Source organism: Lytechinus variegatus, chromosome 13 (genome assembly GCF_018143015.1).
Source record: "Lytechinus variegatus isolate NC3 chromosome 13, Lvar_3.0, whole genome shotgun sequence".
NCBI classification, from domain to species: Eukaryota; Metazoa; Echinodermata; class Echinoidea; order Temnopleuroida; family Toxopneustidae; genus Lytechinus; species Lytechinus variegatus.
Window position 1 is genome coordinate 7,570,918 of NC_054752.1, and position 18,370 is coordinate 7,589,287.

An 18,370-nucleotide genomic window follows, 5' to 3' on the forward strand; every position below is an offset into this window, starting at 1 on the left:
TATCACCAGTTTTGGACTATATTTTGACTGGCGGAAGGATTAGGGCTATTTTGCTGTTTGAGGTGATGAATCTGCTCCCCTCGACGATGTCTTCAAACACGCCAATTTATTTTTAAAACGAGCCGGTCGAGGGACCCTTTTCTGGTCAAATATGGATTGCCAGATATATATCCTATCCACTGGTAGTAAACATTCGACCCCCGAATTTCATCCTTATTTTTTATGATTTTTTTTAAAGTGCCAATTTAACACACGAATCTATGGGGAATGAAGTAGGCCTGTGATACCTCCCGTCTTCAGGATAGGGTGTACCTTCCTACGACGGCCAGACACCACTAACTATTTTCCCATACCGTCGCCAAAGATGAGTCTCAATAATGACACCGTACAAACCTTTATCATTCGGTAATTCATCCAAAATCCTTCAAACGCTAAAATTATGAAAAGGGGGTTTTCACATTTTTCCCGCGCTATAGCTAGGGGCTCGAACCAAGACTACGGGCAAACGTGGTTGCAGTCACGGGGCTCACAGGGTATTACAGGCAACTAATTAAGTTCCCACAAAATCGAGCAATGACAAATTAATGCTCTCCCATGGGACTAAACAGATCCAGTGGCAATCTCTCTATATGCCCATATGTTAAGGGTCCCGTTGCAGACGAAAGAGTTGCAATCAATCGCAACTCTAAAAATCATGCGCAACTTGGTTTTCAACCAATCAACAGCGCGCATTTGGGACTTGCGCTTGATTTTTTGACTTGCCTTTAAGCGCAACTAAAATGACGTAATGGTTAGAAAAATTATCATATAAAGTAAACGGTCCCGAGGTGAATCCCAAAATTGCTCCCATTCGTGGTTTGCGTCGCTACCAGCCATCGACTTCTACTACGTACGACCAGGTGTAGTAACGCCTATATATTACCTCGGGGCTCTCCACATCGGTCCTAGCGGGAGGCAATTTTATCATTTATTTAAGGTAAGACCCACTGGCGGATCTAGGGGGCACATTCAGCTCGTGCCCCCCCCCCCCCCCCTAAGAGCCATGATCAAAATGTGCAGTAGCGGACCGTGACCCGGAGGAGACAAAGCATGGGGGGCACTGCATTGTTTGTGAACAATGCCGTGCCCCCCCCAATGCTTTGTCTCCTCGGGGTCACGGTCCGCCACTGAAAATGTGTAATGTAAATGTGCCCCCCCCCCCTCCTTTGAAAGTAAGGACCTTTTGGGTGGGCTTCTGAACGAATAAAATGATCTTCAATTTTAGGTGAAAACCTTTTTTCTTTGAAGGAGGGGGGCTTTCAAATTTTCCGCAGAGAAACTGACCTTCAAGTTTGGGTGAAAACCTTTTTTCTTTTTACATGTCAAATTTTCATTAGGAAAATGTGCCTCCCCCTTCTAAAAAAAATCCTGGACTAGGGCCATTCTTATTTTGTAATCCCTTTATCAGTTTCCATATTAGTTCCTAACCTAGCCTATGTAGTTATTTCTACCGATAACGATACATCCTTAGGATCTCATGAGGCAGAGATTGATGCCTATTGGAGCCTGTCGAGGGACCAAAGGTCGCAAATGTTCACAAACCAATTGTGAAAGGGGCTCAAGATTAGATGAACAAACATGACAATAAACAACAAATTACAAACAAATGAATGCGACAGTTCAAACAAAGTATACGTCTTTCATTGAAATATACGCATCACCTCACGTATGTTTCGCCAAAATCAACGTTTAGAGGTTCGTGTTTTCACTGCAAGCGAGGTCATACCATACAGCAAAGGGAGAAAGAGCAACACCTAGCTCGGTCGCTCGTTTTTGGAATCAGAATTATATACGATGGAAGACGCACAGACAAACGGAATGGCGAGAGAAAAAGGTCAAGATTTAGTTATGTCAGAGTCGAGAACGAGGTTTAATGAGCACAAGGGCATTACCTTGCCTGCTCATGCTCTACCAGAGGCGATTGAAGACCTCCAGTCGTTCAAGTTTCGACCAGACGATATCTTGGTCGTGACGTCTCCAAAATCAGGTGAGTCTCATTTTGGCACCATCTCAAGTACCAGGGTATCGTTTCGTGAAGACGTGTTTAAAGCCCCCTCACACCTGACCGAATGTAGGCGGACGAAGGGTGACGATTGGGAAAATGCACGAAATGCGCGCAAATTCAACGAATTCAAATAAAATTTCCGTCAAATTATGCGATCAGTAACTATTGTCAAATTTTACTAACGAACGGTAAGCGAATGATAAATGTGACATGCGAAGGATATCGAGTCTTCGGTTCACCTCCTTGAGAAAATTGTGGCCAAAGGCGAGCGAAGGGTTAGTATAACCCAACAAGCGCGACGGAACACTTTCAGTTTTGGGGGGGCAAAATCCCGAAGGGGGCACAATATTTTTGACAGCGTGAGATACCGAAGCGATCGAGCGGGAGAGGCTATGGCACCCCCCCCCCCCGGTAAGGATGACCGTACGCAGCCGGGAGCCGCCGATCGAGAGGGCAAAATTCACCAAAAGTGTGCACGAAATCCTTCAATTTCATTCTAGAAAATGCAAAAGCTCTCCCATCACAAATCCCCTCGCTCTTACGTTTCTTCGAAAATTTAGGTCTTGCAGCCCCACCCACTCCCGGGATGTTGTTTTTTTATTTTTGCAAACGTCCATGAATAACAAAAGCTGGATGAACCAGAGAACATAGCTGCCATCTCGATCTGATTAGTAACAGGTAATGGGAAGAAGTTTTGGAATCTAAAATACATAAGTGCTATATATGAGCTGAAATAGTATCAGACAAAACGCCTTCCAATCATGCCAATGAAAAGGAATAGAGGAAATACGGGGCTGTGAAAATATCTTAAGATTTTTTTTTTATAGTAGAGCACTACTGTAACGCTTATTTTTTTCTTTTATATTCTTTACATTTTTATTCATATCTCGGATAATATCTTCCGGTCAAGAAGACACTTTCACAGATGATTTTATTTTTTTCATGTCTAAACATTATCTCTAAGTTGCTTTCGAGTGGGATTCACCATTTTTACAAATTATAAATTATAATCCTCTACACATGATTATTCTGAGTGTAATTTTCTGATAACATGTCTATATTGAGTTGAAATGACCTTGGTATTTTCTTTAGGGCACTGAATTGTTATTATTATTTGTTTGGCGTCACCTGTGCCTGGGAGGCGAAAAGTGAACTGAATCACTATGATCCACAGGTCTCTCCTCCCGATATAACTGATGGGGGGGGGGGATGCAGGTGGACCTCGACACCGGGGTTTCCCCCTACTCTTATACGAATAGTGCAGTGGGTTCTTAACGTGCCAAGGTGGTGACTCTCCTCTACACGGGGCCTCCATTTAACGTCCTATCCGAGGGACGGAGTGTTTTCCATTGTAACATAGCCTGCATCTATGAAACATGGGAGAGACGTTTACACACAACGCACTGACTTCAGTCATCCGTCAAGGGTGGACTCGAACCTACGATCTTTGGTTCGACTTCGACGGGCAGACGCGTTACCGACTGAGCCAACACCGCTCTCTTGTTATCACTGTATTAACTCAATTTATATTTAGTTGAAAATGAAATAATTGAAACAAGTTTCTCGAGATGTTATGGTTTCTGGGCTTGACAGCTATGACATAGATTCCATATCTTACTCGAGTAACTAGTGTTCACGCGCGTTAGTTATATCGGGTCCGGTCTGAGCGTTTCTGGGCGACCGCGCGTTTGTTAGACGACACAGCCAGCATCATAGAATTATAAACCTAATCATTGGTGGACCACTATCAATTTGCCATTCGCTTTTAGTCTGAAATGTATTCATTAAAAGGTTAAACGTTATCACACTGTAATAAGATGGAAAATGGGCTTATCAAAGCTATGTTTCACAGAGGAACTGTTCGTCAAAAGACGCGAGGCTTACTATGATAATGTATTTGCCCCGTCAGGGGCAAAATTTTTTCATTTTTGACAATGGAAATGACAATTTTCAGGCAGAAAAGTGCCTTCATTTACTTTTGTCCTAAAATAATTTATCATTTTTCATCTTTCAGGGGGGCATGTTGGGGGGGGGCAAAATCTCGTTTTGCCCCCAAAAAATTTTATTTTGGGGGGGCAAGTGCCCCCTGCCCCCCCCCCCTCCGCTTCCGGCGCCCTTGGCCAGCATCATAGAATTATAAACCTAATCATTGTTGGACCACTATCAATTTTGCCATTCGCTTTTAGTCTGAAATGTATTCATTAAAAGGTTAAACGTTATCACACTGTAATAAGATGGAAAATGGGCTTATCAAAGCTATGTTTCACAGAGGAACTGTTCGTCAAAAGACGCGAGGCTTACTATGATAATGTATTTGCCCCGTCAGGGGCAAAATTTTTTCATTTTTGACAATGGAAATGACAATTTTCAGGCAGAAAAGTGCCTTCATTTACTTTTGTCCTAAAATAATTTATCATTTTTCATCTTTCAGGGGGGCATGTTGGGGGGGGGGCAAAATCTCGTTTTGCCCCCCCAAAATTGTATTTGGGGGGCAAGTGCCCCCCCCCTGCCCCTCCACTTCCGGCGCCCTTGTAACCCAATAAGACGAACGAACAATGAGCAATGGTTTGATACGGCGTGCAATGACAAACGAGGACGAGGGAATAGATCAGGCAATCTTGTTCGTTGTGTCATCGTGTTGCTTCGTTGCGGGTTCTTTCGAGATCGGTCCACTTTGGCAAAAGTGTGAAGAGGGACTGCGCGACAAAAAAACACGGAAGATAAACCAACGAGTACCGCAGACTAAATAAGAGATGCGAATTCAAACAGATGACCAACGATTTTTCAATTCGTCGGGAAATTTTCAACATGTTCAAAATTTCCGCGCGAATTCGAATAATCGCAGCTGTTAGTTCAGGAGATGTACGAACCCAAACACAAAGGGTAAATGTGATTTATAGGGTGTTCAGACGACAAAAATTTATACTAGAACGGTATAGCTATACTAGAACGGTATAGCTATACGACATTTTTGTCCGTCTGAACAGTGACTAACGATACGACGTATAACGAAACGTCGTATAGCGAAACACGGGTCAGACCGTCGTTTCGAACTAGAACTCGATAACGAATCATGATTATGTGTCCGTCTGAACGTATGGCGACCATAAAACGTATGGCGACCATAAAACGGTATAACTGGGCGGGGCTTAACGTGAGCGCGCGTGATAACGGAAGATAAACGATAAACACAGTACTGTTAAAAATAATTTGAAGACGATATTGATGAAAAATGAGGAAATTTAGTAACTAGATCGAAGATTGTCGTTTTACTTGAATTGCAATTGCTCGTCGAATGTCAAATTGCGCGCGCTCCGTGGAAAAGGAAGGCAGGGCAGGGGCTAGCGCTGACGTCATGACCATAACAATATGCGCAGTGGGAAACTGCACATCTATACCACGTTTTGCAGACGTTCGAGATTTTACGTCTGAACAGTCAGTCAGTTATACGATAATTCTTTATACGTCGTTTCTTTATCGAGTTTTTGGAATAAAGTGATTTGCGTCTAAACAGGGGGATACTCTAACAGTTAACATTGAAAACGATTTTTAAGCCTTTCGCCAGCCATCGCTAGGCATATTTCAGGCAATTCGGCTAGGTGTGAGGGGGCCTTACCCAGCGCACACTATGCGGTCCGATGAGACGGGATTCTTTTCTTTCTTTTTTTTATAAATCGCATTTTGCAGTGAATTTTGAAAGTTCCAAGAAGTAAAATTATTTCATTTGAAGCTCGCCAATATGTTTGGAAAATAAAAGCATAATTTTGCTTTGCGGCAAGCCCTGTGGTCGGAGTGAAGTCCAAATCGGCTTGAAGTCGCAGCCGGTGATGACGTCATTACGATTAATTTTTTATTTGGTTTTATTTCCACAGGGAAACTAAGATAGGTTGAATTTTGATTTTAGTAGTCTTACCACCATTCCTGAACTCTGAACGCTAAGATTGTATTGGTTAGAATGTTGATGTCAAATGTTATTACAATTTCTTTGAATTTCGGATCGCCACAAATCGCACAGTGTGCACCGGGATTTATCATAGCTAATGCTCAATTTGTGTTCAGAATCAAAATCCGAAAACCGGGTCTGTCGCTGTCACACTCCGTTTCGAATAAAATGTGACCATATTTCAGGTGGGTGTTTCATAAAGCTGTTCGTAAGTTAAGAGCGACTTCAAGAACGACTGGTGATCCGTTCTTGTGGTAAGTGTTATGCACCAAAATGTTCATTGACAAAATGGTTTAGCGCGTAAGAAAGGTTCACCAGTCGTTCTTAAAGTCACTCTTAACTTACGAACAGCTTTATGAAACGGCCCCCTGGGTCTGGGCCCCGTTGCTTAAAAGTTACTCATTATCATCGTACACAGCAAAAACTGTGGTGTTAACCGGTGTACATAGAGGACCACACCAGTTATTTTACACCGGTGTTAAATGGTGTTTTTTTTTTTTTTACACCTATATGTGTTATTACAACACCTATGGTTGTTACATTTACACTCTTTGGTGTTATGTTTAATCTCTATAGGGTGTAATTATAACACCTCAGGGTGTGGTCCTCTATTAACACCAGTTGGTGTCAGTTTTAACACCGCAGTTTTTACAGTGTACATGCCATCCAATGGTAACTACCGTGGTAACGCTGATCAACGGCCAATAAAAAATTTTGGACTCTATGCAAGTTACCATTGCATGCCAAAATTACCTGAATTGTTACTTTTATGCAAGGGGGCCCAGATCTGAGTTTTCCATGTCACAACGGACCTTGTTCCTGGGGCCGTTTCGTAAAGCTGTTCGTAGGTTAAGAGCGCCAATGAATATACCATTTTCCACAAGAAAGGATCACCAGTCGTTCTTAAAATTCGCTCTTAACTTACGAACAGCTTTATGAAACACCCCCGGTCAATTTTAACAGGGAATGGGGTTTGCCCCCAACATTGCCGAAAGGGCCCAACTTATAATAGAGAGGAATATCAACATTACGATTTTGTAATAAAATGATACCGGAAATGATATTAATGTGGTACGAGTTGACTAATATTTGCTTTGATTATATACTAAGTGGCCTCCAAATTTTCATTTATTATTTTAGGAGACTTTACTTCACAGTGCCACTGTTGGCTTGATTTTAAATCCTTCTATTTCTCATAATATTACTGTACACAGGCCTAATCATACACAAATACCATTTGTATTTATTTAGATTTTTTGCATGTTTACGTTTTGAATTATTGATGCATACATTCGAAGTGTATATGCATGCAACTATGCATAAATATATATGTACTCATTGTTTTTTTTTTAGAAATGAATAAATTAACTGAACTGAACTTAAATTTTCTATAGGTGGAATTAATCATTAACATTCACTCCAACATGTCCAACATCATCGCGGGAAATACACAATTGTAGCTATACTAGGACAGTATTTCAACTGAATAGTGATTCAGCACTTGTTGAAGATATTGAAATTTGTGAGACACTAATGAACGCTTACACTCTAAAAACAAATCAGTCAAAAATGACTAGTTAATAGGGTCAGCTTGGAGAAACTGTTATTCTAGTCATATTTGACTATTTTCTAGTCACATTTTACTAATACGGAATTATTTCTGACTAGAATATATGTCAGAAATTCGAATATAAGTGATTGCCATATCAGTTGCACCCAGCTGACTACTAGCCTAGTCAATTTGACTGATTTGTTTTAAGAGTGTAGCAGAGGGGAGTACCGGCGCTCTACAAGAACCCTTCATTGTAATCATCATATTTGTTTCATAACAGCGTACAAGTTTCTAAGTCTTGTACTCTATATTGCATATTCTCAGATTCCCCTTTAATATGAACAGGAGAATTCGAAAAGGTCATCTAAATTATGCATGCTTTTATTTTAAAAAAACTGTTCAATATCACAGTTTGAATTATCCAGAATATGAAAGAGTAACTGCACTTGACCCTTATTACTTGTACCCACCACTGAGACCAAACAAGACTGAATGAATTAAGCTGGAAGAAATCAGAGACAGCCTTATTTTTTCCATGTTTTTTTTTGTAAAGTGGATGAATGGAAACTGGTCTGCAAGGAACAAATATTTTCTGCCTTGCATTCACAAAAAATTTATACAAAACGGCTATTCAAAGTGACCAAGGCCACTCCAAGAATTCACTCAGCTGAAGTATATTTCAATTCATTTCGGCCTTACGAGCCTGTTCGGAGTTACCCAACGACTAAGCTCTAAATGAGTACTTCCCTATTTTGATTATGATAATACTAACATTTTTCAAATGAATATGTTACGTGAGCTTTCCCGACAAATTATTCTGTGATATTCAGATTATAAGAAATAATAAAAACTCGGCGAAAAGCAGTTTACTACATAATAGGCCGACGCCAGTGATCAGATAGAAAAAAATGTTGAATCATTTTTGACAAAAAGACTGTTATTTGGGTTACCGTCGTAATACCGATCATTGTGAATTTTGTGTTTCATTCTGGTTTCATTGCATTTGAAGTGATGAATGCAATATTAAAAAAAGAGTATACCTATGTACTCAAAAGTTAGTAAATCCCACCACGGGCGCCGGAAGCGGGGGGGGGGGCACTTGCCCCCCCCCCAAAAAAAAAAAAATGGGGGGGCAAAACGAGATTTTGCCCCCCCCCCCCAATGTGCCCCCCTGAAAGTAGAAAAATTATAAATTATTGAAGGACAAAAGTAAACGATGATGGCACTTTTCTGCCTAAAAATTGTCATTTCCATTGTCAAAAATGAAAAAAAAAATCGCCCCTGAGGGGCAATTACATTTATCATAGTAAGCCTCGCGTCTTTTGACGAACATGTTCCTCTGTGAAACATACCTTTGATAAGCCCCCTTTCTATCTTATTACAGTGTGATAACGTTTAAGCGTTTAATGAATACATTTCAGACTAAAACCGAATGTCAAATTGATAGTGGTCCACCAATGACATGAAAAAAATAAAATAATCTGTGAAAGTGTCTCCCTGACCCGACTCATATTATCCGAGATATGAATAAAAATGTAAATAAAGAATATAAAAGAAAAATAAGCGTTACAGTATTGCTCTACTATAAAAAAAATCTTAAGATATTTTCACAGCCCCGTATCTTCCTCTATTCCTTTTCATTGGCATCATTGGCAGGCGTTTTGTCTGATACTATTTCAGCTCATATGATATAGCACTTATGTATTTTAGATTCCAAAACTTCTTCCCATTACCTGTTACTAATCATATCGAGATGGCAGCTACGTTCTCTGGTTGATCCCAGCTTTTGTTATTCATGGACTTTGCAAAAAAAAAAAAAAATCCGGGGGTGGGGCTGCAAGATCTAAATTTTCGAAGAAACTTCAGAGCGAGGGGGTTTCTGATGGGGGGGGCTTTTGCATTTTCTAGAATAAAAAAAGGATTTCGTGCACACTTTTGGTGAATTTTGCCCTCTCGATCGGCGGCCCCCTGCTGCGTACGGTCATGTTTGTCATCTTAAAGTCTTTAAAAGGCCTATATGACATTGGTTTGAAACAATTTCGTTTGCAATAAGACTCGTCATTTGCTGGATTTCTGACCCTGATCATAAAGAAACACCAGTCTGGGTCAGAAGGGAGGAACCAGAAGGAGCAAAAAGAATTCCAAGACTGTTTAATTCTCAAGAAATTTATTTTTGAATGCTCTTAGAAACGCAAATTTTTGTGGGGGTCCCACACCCTCTCCCGCTCGATCGCTTCGGTATCTCACGCTGTCAAAAATATTGTGCCCCCTTCGGGATTTTGCCCCCCCCCCAAAAAAAATGAAAGTGTTCCGGCGCGCCTGAACTCCACCACAAAATGCACCTCTTTATGCCAGGTGTTGAATGTAGACAATGAACTACAATGTTCGGCGAGCCAAGAGAAACAAAACTTTATTGAATATAATATTTTATCACCTGACTTCTTGATCAAATGTCTAAAATATGACAAAACTTCAATAAAAATATGTTCATTTTCTGGTGGGGTTCACTAACTTCTGATCACCACTGTATGAGTAATCCTAAAACCCAAAATGCTTACACAGCAAAAACTGTGGTGTTAACCGGTGTACATAGTGGACCACATCAGTTATTTTACACCGGTGTTAAATTGGTGGTGTTAGTTTTACACCTATGGTTGTTACATTTACACTCTTTGATGTTATGTTCAATCTTTAGGGTGTTATTTTAACTCCTCAGGGTGTGGTCCTCTATTAACACCAATTGGTGTCAGTTTTAACACCACAGTTTTTACAGTAGGGAGCCATGGCACCTCGACGCACAATAGAGAAAATGTATCAGTTGTATTGTTAAATGCCCTTCATGACAAAGAGCAAACAAGAAGTCTTTGTCGAAAATTTGTGAATCAAAACAGCAGTTTCGTCCTGGATTATAGACAAACGACATATTTTCGACAGCTCTGAAAACTTGGGACGAAACCGATGTCTCGGTTCACCTACGTTCGACAAAGACCTCCCAGATGTTCATTGTCATTATGACGGGCATATTCAATACATTTCATGTGTTGTTGAATGCGTTCTGCATCGCAGTGCAAAAACTCCTGTGGTCTCACAGGTGATACCGACTGTTCAAATCTATAACGTAAGGAGGAGCAGCGCGTCCGTTTCCAATGAATTGAATTGTTTATAGGTTTGAGAGGAAGTGGCAATGTTGTTTGTGCTTCTATACTTAATATATTAAAAAGGGAAGTTCACCCTGACAGAAAAGTTTATTGTAAGATTTGCACTAAAAATAATAAAATGAATATTGCCGAAGGTTTAAGGAAAATCCATCAAAGAAAAAAAATGTTTTAGAATTTTAATTATTTAATTTGTGACGTCATATTTACTACATGGTAAAACAAATCAATGAAATGTCATTTCCTCAGAAAATTGAAAATGGATTTGACTGTATATATCAATAGAGAAATCAGTTCACATCCTTTTCTAAAACGAAAACAAAAATAAGTCATAACGAACCATGTAAAAATTGATATTTATGCATTTAATATTACATAAAATATGGGGCAGCTAAATCTAAAATTCCAATACCTTTCTCAATCTTTAATGGAATTTCCCCAAACTACCACCAATATATTTTTACCATTTTACTGCTATTTTTACAACATACTTTTCGTCAGGGTGAGCTTCCCCTTGAAAGAATCCTAAACTATATTAAAAAAAAAAAACATCTATTTAATTTCACACCCCCAAAAACGCACCCAGGAACACATTGGGTCTTTGAGACCGTAGCTCTCATCATGGCGGATGGAGTTTGGGAGAACGTGAAACGAGATACGCTGAAGAATCATCTCGAGTTTGTTATCCTCAACAAAGATGCGTTTGATGAAAGTAAACCCATGACCATGTTCTACAAGCAGTTGGATAAGATGCCTTCCCCGAGGATCATGTTTACTCATCTTCCACTTGAGCTCTTACCACCGGGTGTCTTTGAAGCCAATGCCAAGGTTAGGTTTAATATTCTTGATGATGGTGATGATGATGATTAGGATTATGATGGTGATGATGATGATAACGATGATGATGATGATAATGATGATGATGATGGTGGTGATGATGATGATGATGGTGATGATTATGATGATGATTATGATTATGATGGTGACGATGGTGGTGGTGTTGATGATGATGATGATGACGATGATGACGATGATGATGATGATGATGAATATGATGACGATGATGATGACAATGATGATCATGATGGTCATGATTGTGGTGAAGAACACGATAATGAAAACGACGATGAAGATGGTGGTGATAATTATTATGATGATGGTGATGATGAATGACGACAACGATGATAATGTCGACGACGATGATTTTAATGATTAATATAGTAAGATTACTTATGATAATGAGGAAGCTTATGATTATGTTGGTGGTGTTGGTGTTGGCGACGATGATTATAGAAAGGTTGATGCCATATCAGACATTTAGATTAGTAGGGCAAGGCCGTACAATCAAGGGCGGTAAGCCCGGCATTATTCATTTGGAAATGTGAATTGATAACTGATATAAACCGGAGAAAATCTTAACTTTAATTGTGACTTTCCAAAAACAAAATTAAGCAAATAATCTACACAAAAAATAACTTTTGAAGTTGTTCTCAGCTATTTCTGTCTTCTGATATAACAATATTATGATTAGTAGTAGTATTATTACAGTTATTATTATTATTATCAATATTTAAAAATATCTGATGAAAAAAATGAAAATAAATTTATAAATAAATCAATCAATAGATTAATGAATGCTTAAACTAAAAAAAAGATACCGATTGATTTTTATAGCTCCAAATCGAATTTCGTGCCCTGAATAAGAACAAAATTCTGGTCAAGGCTTATAAGTTGTTCGAAAATGACTTTTGTAAAGTGTGATTATCATTATGTCTACTTTAGATTATCTACAGTGCTAGAAACCCCAAGGACGTATTAGCATCTCTGTATAGGTTCATCGGTAAGACTCCAGAGGCCATGTTTGTTACATGGGAAACACTGTATTCTACGATCTTCACTGATCAATGTAAGCAGCACACTTAAGGGTCAAACCACCCCAACAAAAGCTTGATTTGAATAAAAAGAGAAAAATCAAACAAGCATTATGCTGAAAATTTCATCAAAGTCGGATGTAAAATAAAAAAAGTTATGACAGTTTAAATTTCGCTTATTTTTCACAAAACAGTGATATGCACAACTCAGTGACATGCAAATAAGACAGTCGATGATGTCCCTCACTAACTATTTCTTTTGTTTTTTATTGTTTGAATTATACAATATTTCATTTTTTACAGATTTGACAATAAGGACCAACTTGATTGAATCATATAGTATCAATCAATGCTAATTGCACATATTCAGGGAGGAATTAACTGTTGTTTCACACGACAACAGGGAAAAAATAATATTTCATATTTTACATAATAAAATACAAAAGAAATAATGAGTGAATGATGTCATCAGTATCCTCATTTGCATACCGACAAGGATGTGAATATTACTATTTTGTGAATTAAGCGAAACTTTAAATTTTTATAGGGACGGCATCAGGATTATTTTGGATATTCTGATAGGGGGGCAAGGCGACGTCATTTTTCTCCCATTCGATTTACAGTTGTTAGATATGACACATTTTCTTGATTCTGAAAGGCTAAGGGCCTTTTCACACGTGAATCTTGAATCGTCATTGTAATAATGATTGCGATTGTGTGATTATAGCGGTCGTGATTCTATTCATGTTCTAGTTTGGTTTCACACGTGCTGAATATTCGTCATTAGCGTTATTTTTCACTGGAATCATCATTCAAATTACGTTTTTGTTACCGTGTGAAAGGGCGGTTAATCATTCTTGATATACAAGCTCGTTACATTGTATTCTAAGCATGTTTTCAGTATTTTTTTTTATTTTTTTATTTCTTCTTCAAAATATCGATTGTCGCAGGCAAATCCTGATCATAATTCACTTTTGTATTTCTCCTTATGTACAATATCATTTCAGTCTTTTACGGTGCTTGGGATCGGCACGTCCTCTCGTACTGGAAACTGAGAAATGACAACAATGTTCTCTTCTTGAAATATGAGGATATGAAAAGGGTAAGTACAAATCGAGATTCATTCTTCTGCAGAACTTTCGTTCATCTGTACACTGAGAAAAAGTTGTGCAATTTTGCACCCTCCGAATGCAATCCTTGGAGCTCTATTTGGGGTTCAACTTTTCACACAAAGAATTTTTTTATTAACATTTAAAGGTCAAGTCGAACCCATAAAAAATGTTGATTTAAATCAACAGAGGAAAAGCGAACAAGCATAACGTTGAAAAATGTTATCCGAAGTGGATTTAACATTAAAAAAAGTTATGACATTTTTAAACTTTAGTTCATATTTCACACAAATGTTATGAACAACTCGGTTGATAGCCAAATGAGAGAGTCGATAAAGCACCTCACTCACCTTTACAATTTTTACAGATTTGACAATAATGACCAACTTAACTGAACCCCAAATGGCAGTTCCACGTGTTCAATGAGGAATATATTTTTGTTTTACACGACAATTGGGAGAAATTTACAAGGAAAGAGTAAGTCCCCTCATTTCCATCAGGATGTGCATACAACTGTTTTGCGAAATTAAGCGAAACTTCTAAATATCATTACTTTCTTATTTTTACAGCCGAATTTGATGAAATTTTCAGTGTTTAAGCTTGTTGGACTTTTCTCCTTTTTATTCAAATCAACTTTAATGGAGTGATTATGAAGGTGGTGAGGGGTTGAGCCAACAGTGACGGGATTGGCTTGATGATTTGATGGTCATTTTCATGTTTTTGTACAAGGATACTGAAAGAAAATAGATGACTAAATCGTCCCCTTCACGGTTCCGTGGACCATTTTCAGGGTCCAAAAGTGAATCTTTTTTATCTAAGCAACAAAGCACGCTTGAATAGAAACCCAGATTGCATGACTTGCATTTTAAGCCATTACAAGAGAGAAAAAAAATCGTAAAAAATGGAAGAGCGCGCAGGTGGATATCGAGTAAGCTATGTAATGTAAACAATAATATTTGTTTCTACTAAGGAACTAAGGGCAAAGTATTTTTTTTCCTTCGTATTAATTTAATGATATGATGACATAAGTTCAGTTTGTCGACGATAAGAACCCATAACATAACATGACAAAGTACGCCTTTTTTCCTTTTTAATGGGGCCCCTAATACCCACGAAATATAAATATCAGGCTTCTTATATTTACCTCACACTTTTGTTTTATGACAGCATGTTTATTTTAACTGCAATGAAAACAACGGTGACATCATTATTCTGTTTATCTATTCACTTGATTTGTTAAGACTTTTTTTATTAGGGATCTTATTCGAAATTATACGAATAAAATGAAATAATTTGATGTGTCATGAAAACACATCGTGCTCTTTATTTGTCATTCCATATCCCATAATTTTACAAGAATATTTATAAAACACCCACGAATGCATTACGAAATTGAACAAGAGAAAAATGCATGATCCCTAATCTTTTGGAATTTTATTCTCGAGGCTTGGTACGGCATTTGTGAGGTGGATTGACTTGACTTGAACTTGCAAAAAAAATACTTGGATGCATCAAGCATCACTCTCTTACATTTACGACCATGTATGCATTTTTATATCTTATATACCTCTGTGTTTACCACACATATTGTGTAACGCGTCTGTGCGATATGAAAAACACCTTTATGATCATGCATTTCGTCACTGTTCTGCGTAATTAAGGGCATAACGACTTTTTTAAATAAGCGCGTCAGATAAATTGAGTGAAATAATCGAATTAACTTCCCATTGCCACAGATGAATATGAAACGTTACTTGGTGTACGTTTCAAAATTTTAAGAAAATTACAATAATGTTTGCAAAGCATAATTTTGGTGTTTAATTTTATATGCCAAACTTTGATCAATTAGAATCCCACGAAGATTGTCTCTCGAATTGCCGAGTTCATCGACCACCCAATCTCAGACGATGTCCGAGACGAGATTATCAAGAAAACTACCATGGACCAGATTAAAAAAGAGATGAAGAGACTGGAAGAAACATTAGAAGATGGTTACATGTTCAGCAAGGCCTACGGGACATTGAACTATTTTCAGAAAGGTATTCGAAATTTTAAAAAAATGAATAAAAGAGGGAAAATTGAGCAGGTGGACATGGCATGTATGGATTTATATACGGTAAAGTTATCGTAGGCAAAAAAAAATAATATGACATAATAATTATTCAACATGATTTCCCGAAATAATTTCATATTTTACCCTCTCCCTTTTATTTCATTTCATGTTTCTCTTTGTTGTTGTTGTTGTTGTTGGCTCTGTTTCCCAATCTGTTCGCCTCGGCATGCCAGTGCCATAAAAAAATAAACCCTCTCAAGGGGTAAGGGCTCGAGAAGGAGTGACGAACTCGTGCCCCTTTCACTTTCCAAACTATTAATATATAGCAGCGTAATAATAATAATAATATAGGGTATTTATATTGCGCACATATCCACCTTGTTAGGTGCTCAAGGCGCTCCTATATTACCCGGCTAAGCTAGGCGTTCATAGCGCACACAGCTTTTTAAAGGAATTACTTCCTACCGGTACCCATTTACCTCACCTGGGTTGAGTGCAGCACATTGTGGATCAGTTTCTTGCTGAAGGAAATTACGCCATGGCTGGGATTCGAACCCACGACCCTCTGTTTCAAAGTCCGAAGACTAATCCACTGGGCCACAACGCTCCACGGGCAATCAGGGCAAAAGATTTGAGGGGGGAGATGGTAAGGCAAATTTGTTGACATTATTAATAAAAAAAAATAATACGAATTTTGAGATACATGTACATTTTGGCATAACATCCAGGGAAAGATATCATTATGTCACCCGATTTCTTTTCCTTTTCTCCCCTCTCCTCACTTTTTTGGTAGTTTGATTTTGTTTCTTGGTAGAACCGAGAAACGTTTGGGGCATGATGTATATACTACATGTGGTTGATTTGATTGATGAACTTGAAGTAAAACGTGAACGCACATATCCTTGAAGTCATAATCCTACAAGAGTATCAGTTTACATGGTAAAATAAACTGCCAAAAAAAATTTCCTGGAAAAGTTAACATGATAATTGTTTCATAAAAACCTGTTAGTATTCATTCCAATGTTAATATGATTGAAAAAAAGCTATTTGGAATTTACATTTACTGCAATTCTATTCGAAATATGACTACATGGACATGTGGATTATTTGATTGGCGCAAATTGAATTTTACAAACAAATAATGCATCCTAATTATCCAATTATAAACATAAGTATACAACTTAGAAATGGTATAGAGTTGCTCTATGGGATATACTCTATCAGGACATAATATGAGAGTTTTGTATTCGGCCATGTTTTGTCATTAAATTCATAAAATTATTGAAGATTATTTTTTTCTAACTCGCGCTATTATATTGATGAACGAGCAGATTTGGTGATCATGATTATATCTCATTTCGCAATACTTCATTGCATATTTACATCATTATTTGATTACATTATTGCATGTAAGATGGGGGTTGACACCACACCATCTAACTAATTAAATTTCTTGTTATTATTGTTAATCATTACTTTTGCCCCCCACCCCCTTCCGTCCAGGTGTAATCGGTGATTGGAAGAATTATTTTACGGTAGCTCAAAACGAACAATTTGACAAGGAATTGGAAGAGAGGCTTGGAGAAAGTGGACTTGAGTTCGACTACGAATAATCTTTTCAGCTTGATCATCCCACGATCTATTCAACAATGGACCTATTTCCTTGACTCGATCGATTGTCATGTACAGCAGAAAGTCAGATACACTGCAAAAACTGCGGTGTTAATTTAACACCAGTCCGCAACCGGTAATGAACACACCAGAGAAGTGTTGAAACAACACCGGTTTCGTTTTGGACTAATTCCAGATTGAATATTACACCAAAGAGCGTAAATGTAATCAACCAAAGAGCGTTGTAATCACACCTATAGGTGTTAAACTGACTTTCAATTTGACACCGGTGTAAAATAACTGGTATGGTTATCTGTGTACACCAGTAAACACCACATTTTTTGCTGTGTATACGACTGCCCATATACCCTTAAGTTATGCGAAATTTACACGGCCTATAATTGTTACAAGGCCATATACAATGTCTTAGTTTAAATATCATAATTCGAATTCATATCTTAGTTCTTTGGATAGGGCCTGCGCTATGTAGGCTCATAAATGTTCATTTTATGATTTCTGTATAATTCAGGGATTCCATGCACCCAGTTCATTTTACTATGGGCTCTATCCATAGGCGCAGGGAGGGGGTGGAAGAATATTACCCCCCCTCCCCCTTTAGAAGATGGTGGGTATATAGAGGCATCCCGAAATATGACCCATCATCACGATATTCGCACATTTCGCATTAAAAATGTGAAAGTTAAAAAGTTCAGCTATGTTATTTGAAGATCATACATTATGGATAACAAAATCAGGGTTTCCAGCCCATCAGGGAAATCGGGGAAAATTATTTTATTTTTTTCCTGTCAGGGAAAAATCAGGGAATTTGAAGAAGAAAAACTTAAATCAGGGAAAATACCTCAAATGAGGGAAAATCAGGGAATTTTGATTAGCCCAATAGTCGAAAGCACGGTAGTCAATCAGACTCTGTTATATTTTGTTGCATATCAAAACAAGATCCATTGAATGACTGGTTACGGTGGTACTAATTAGATTTACATTATTGTAAATTATTTTTTTACTGAAAATACA

General features: G+C 38.1%; 1 protein-coding gene across 1 annotated transcript; it reads left to right on the plus strand.

The window, feature by feature from the left end:
• Positions 1-1,544: 1,544 nt before the first annotated feature.
• Positions 1,545-17,928, plus strand: LOC121426772 (sulfotransferase family cytosolic 1B member 1-like). The gene is made up of 6 exons (XM_041623169.1): positions 1,545-2,026; positions 11,281-11,522; positions 12,477-12,600; positions 13,573-13,667; positions 15,524-15,713; positions 17,231-17,928. The coding sequence occupies exons 1-6, from the start codon at positions 1,834-1,836 to the stop codon at positions 17,338-17,340; spliced, it is 954 nt and encodes a 317-aa protein (XP_041479103.1). The 5' UTR covers positions 1,545-1,833; the 3' UTR covers positions 17,341-17,928.
• The last annotated feature ends 442 nt before the right edge of the window (positions 17,929-18,370 follow it).

Excerpts from the sequence above, each read along its gene's own strand:
- LOC121426772 (XM_041623169.1), top strand. The coding sequence starts at position 1,834 with ATGGAAGACGCACAGACAAACGGAATGGCGAGAGAAAAAGGTCAAGAT. Across the intron at positions 12,601-13,572 it reads TACGATCTTCACTGATCAAT|TCTTTTACGGTGCTTGGGAT; the intron begins GTAAGCAGCACA and ends ATATCATTTCAG. Across the intron at positions 15,714-17,230 it reads ATTGAACTATTTTCAGAAAG|GTGTAATCGGTGATTGGAAG; the intron begins GTATTCGAAATT and ends CCTTCCGTCCAG.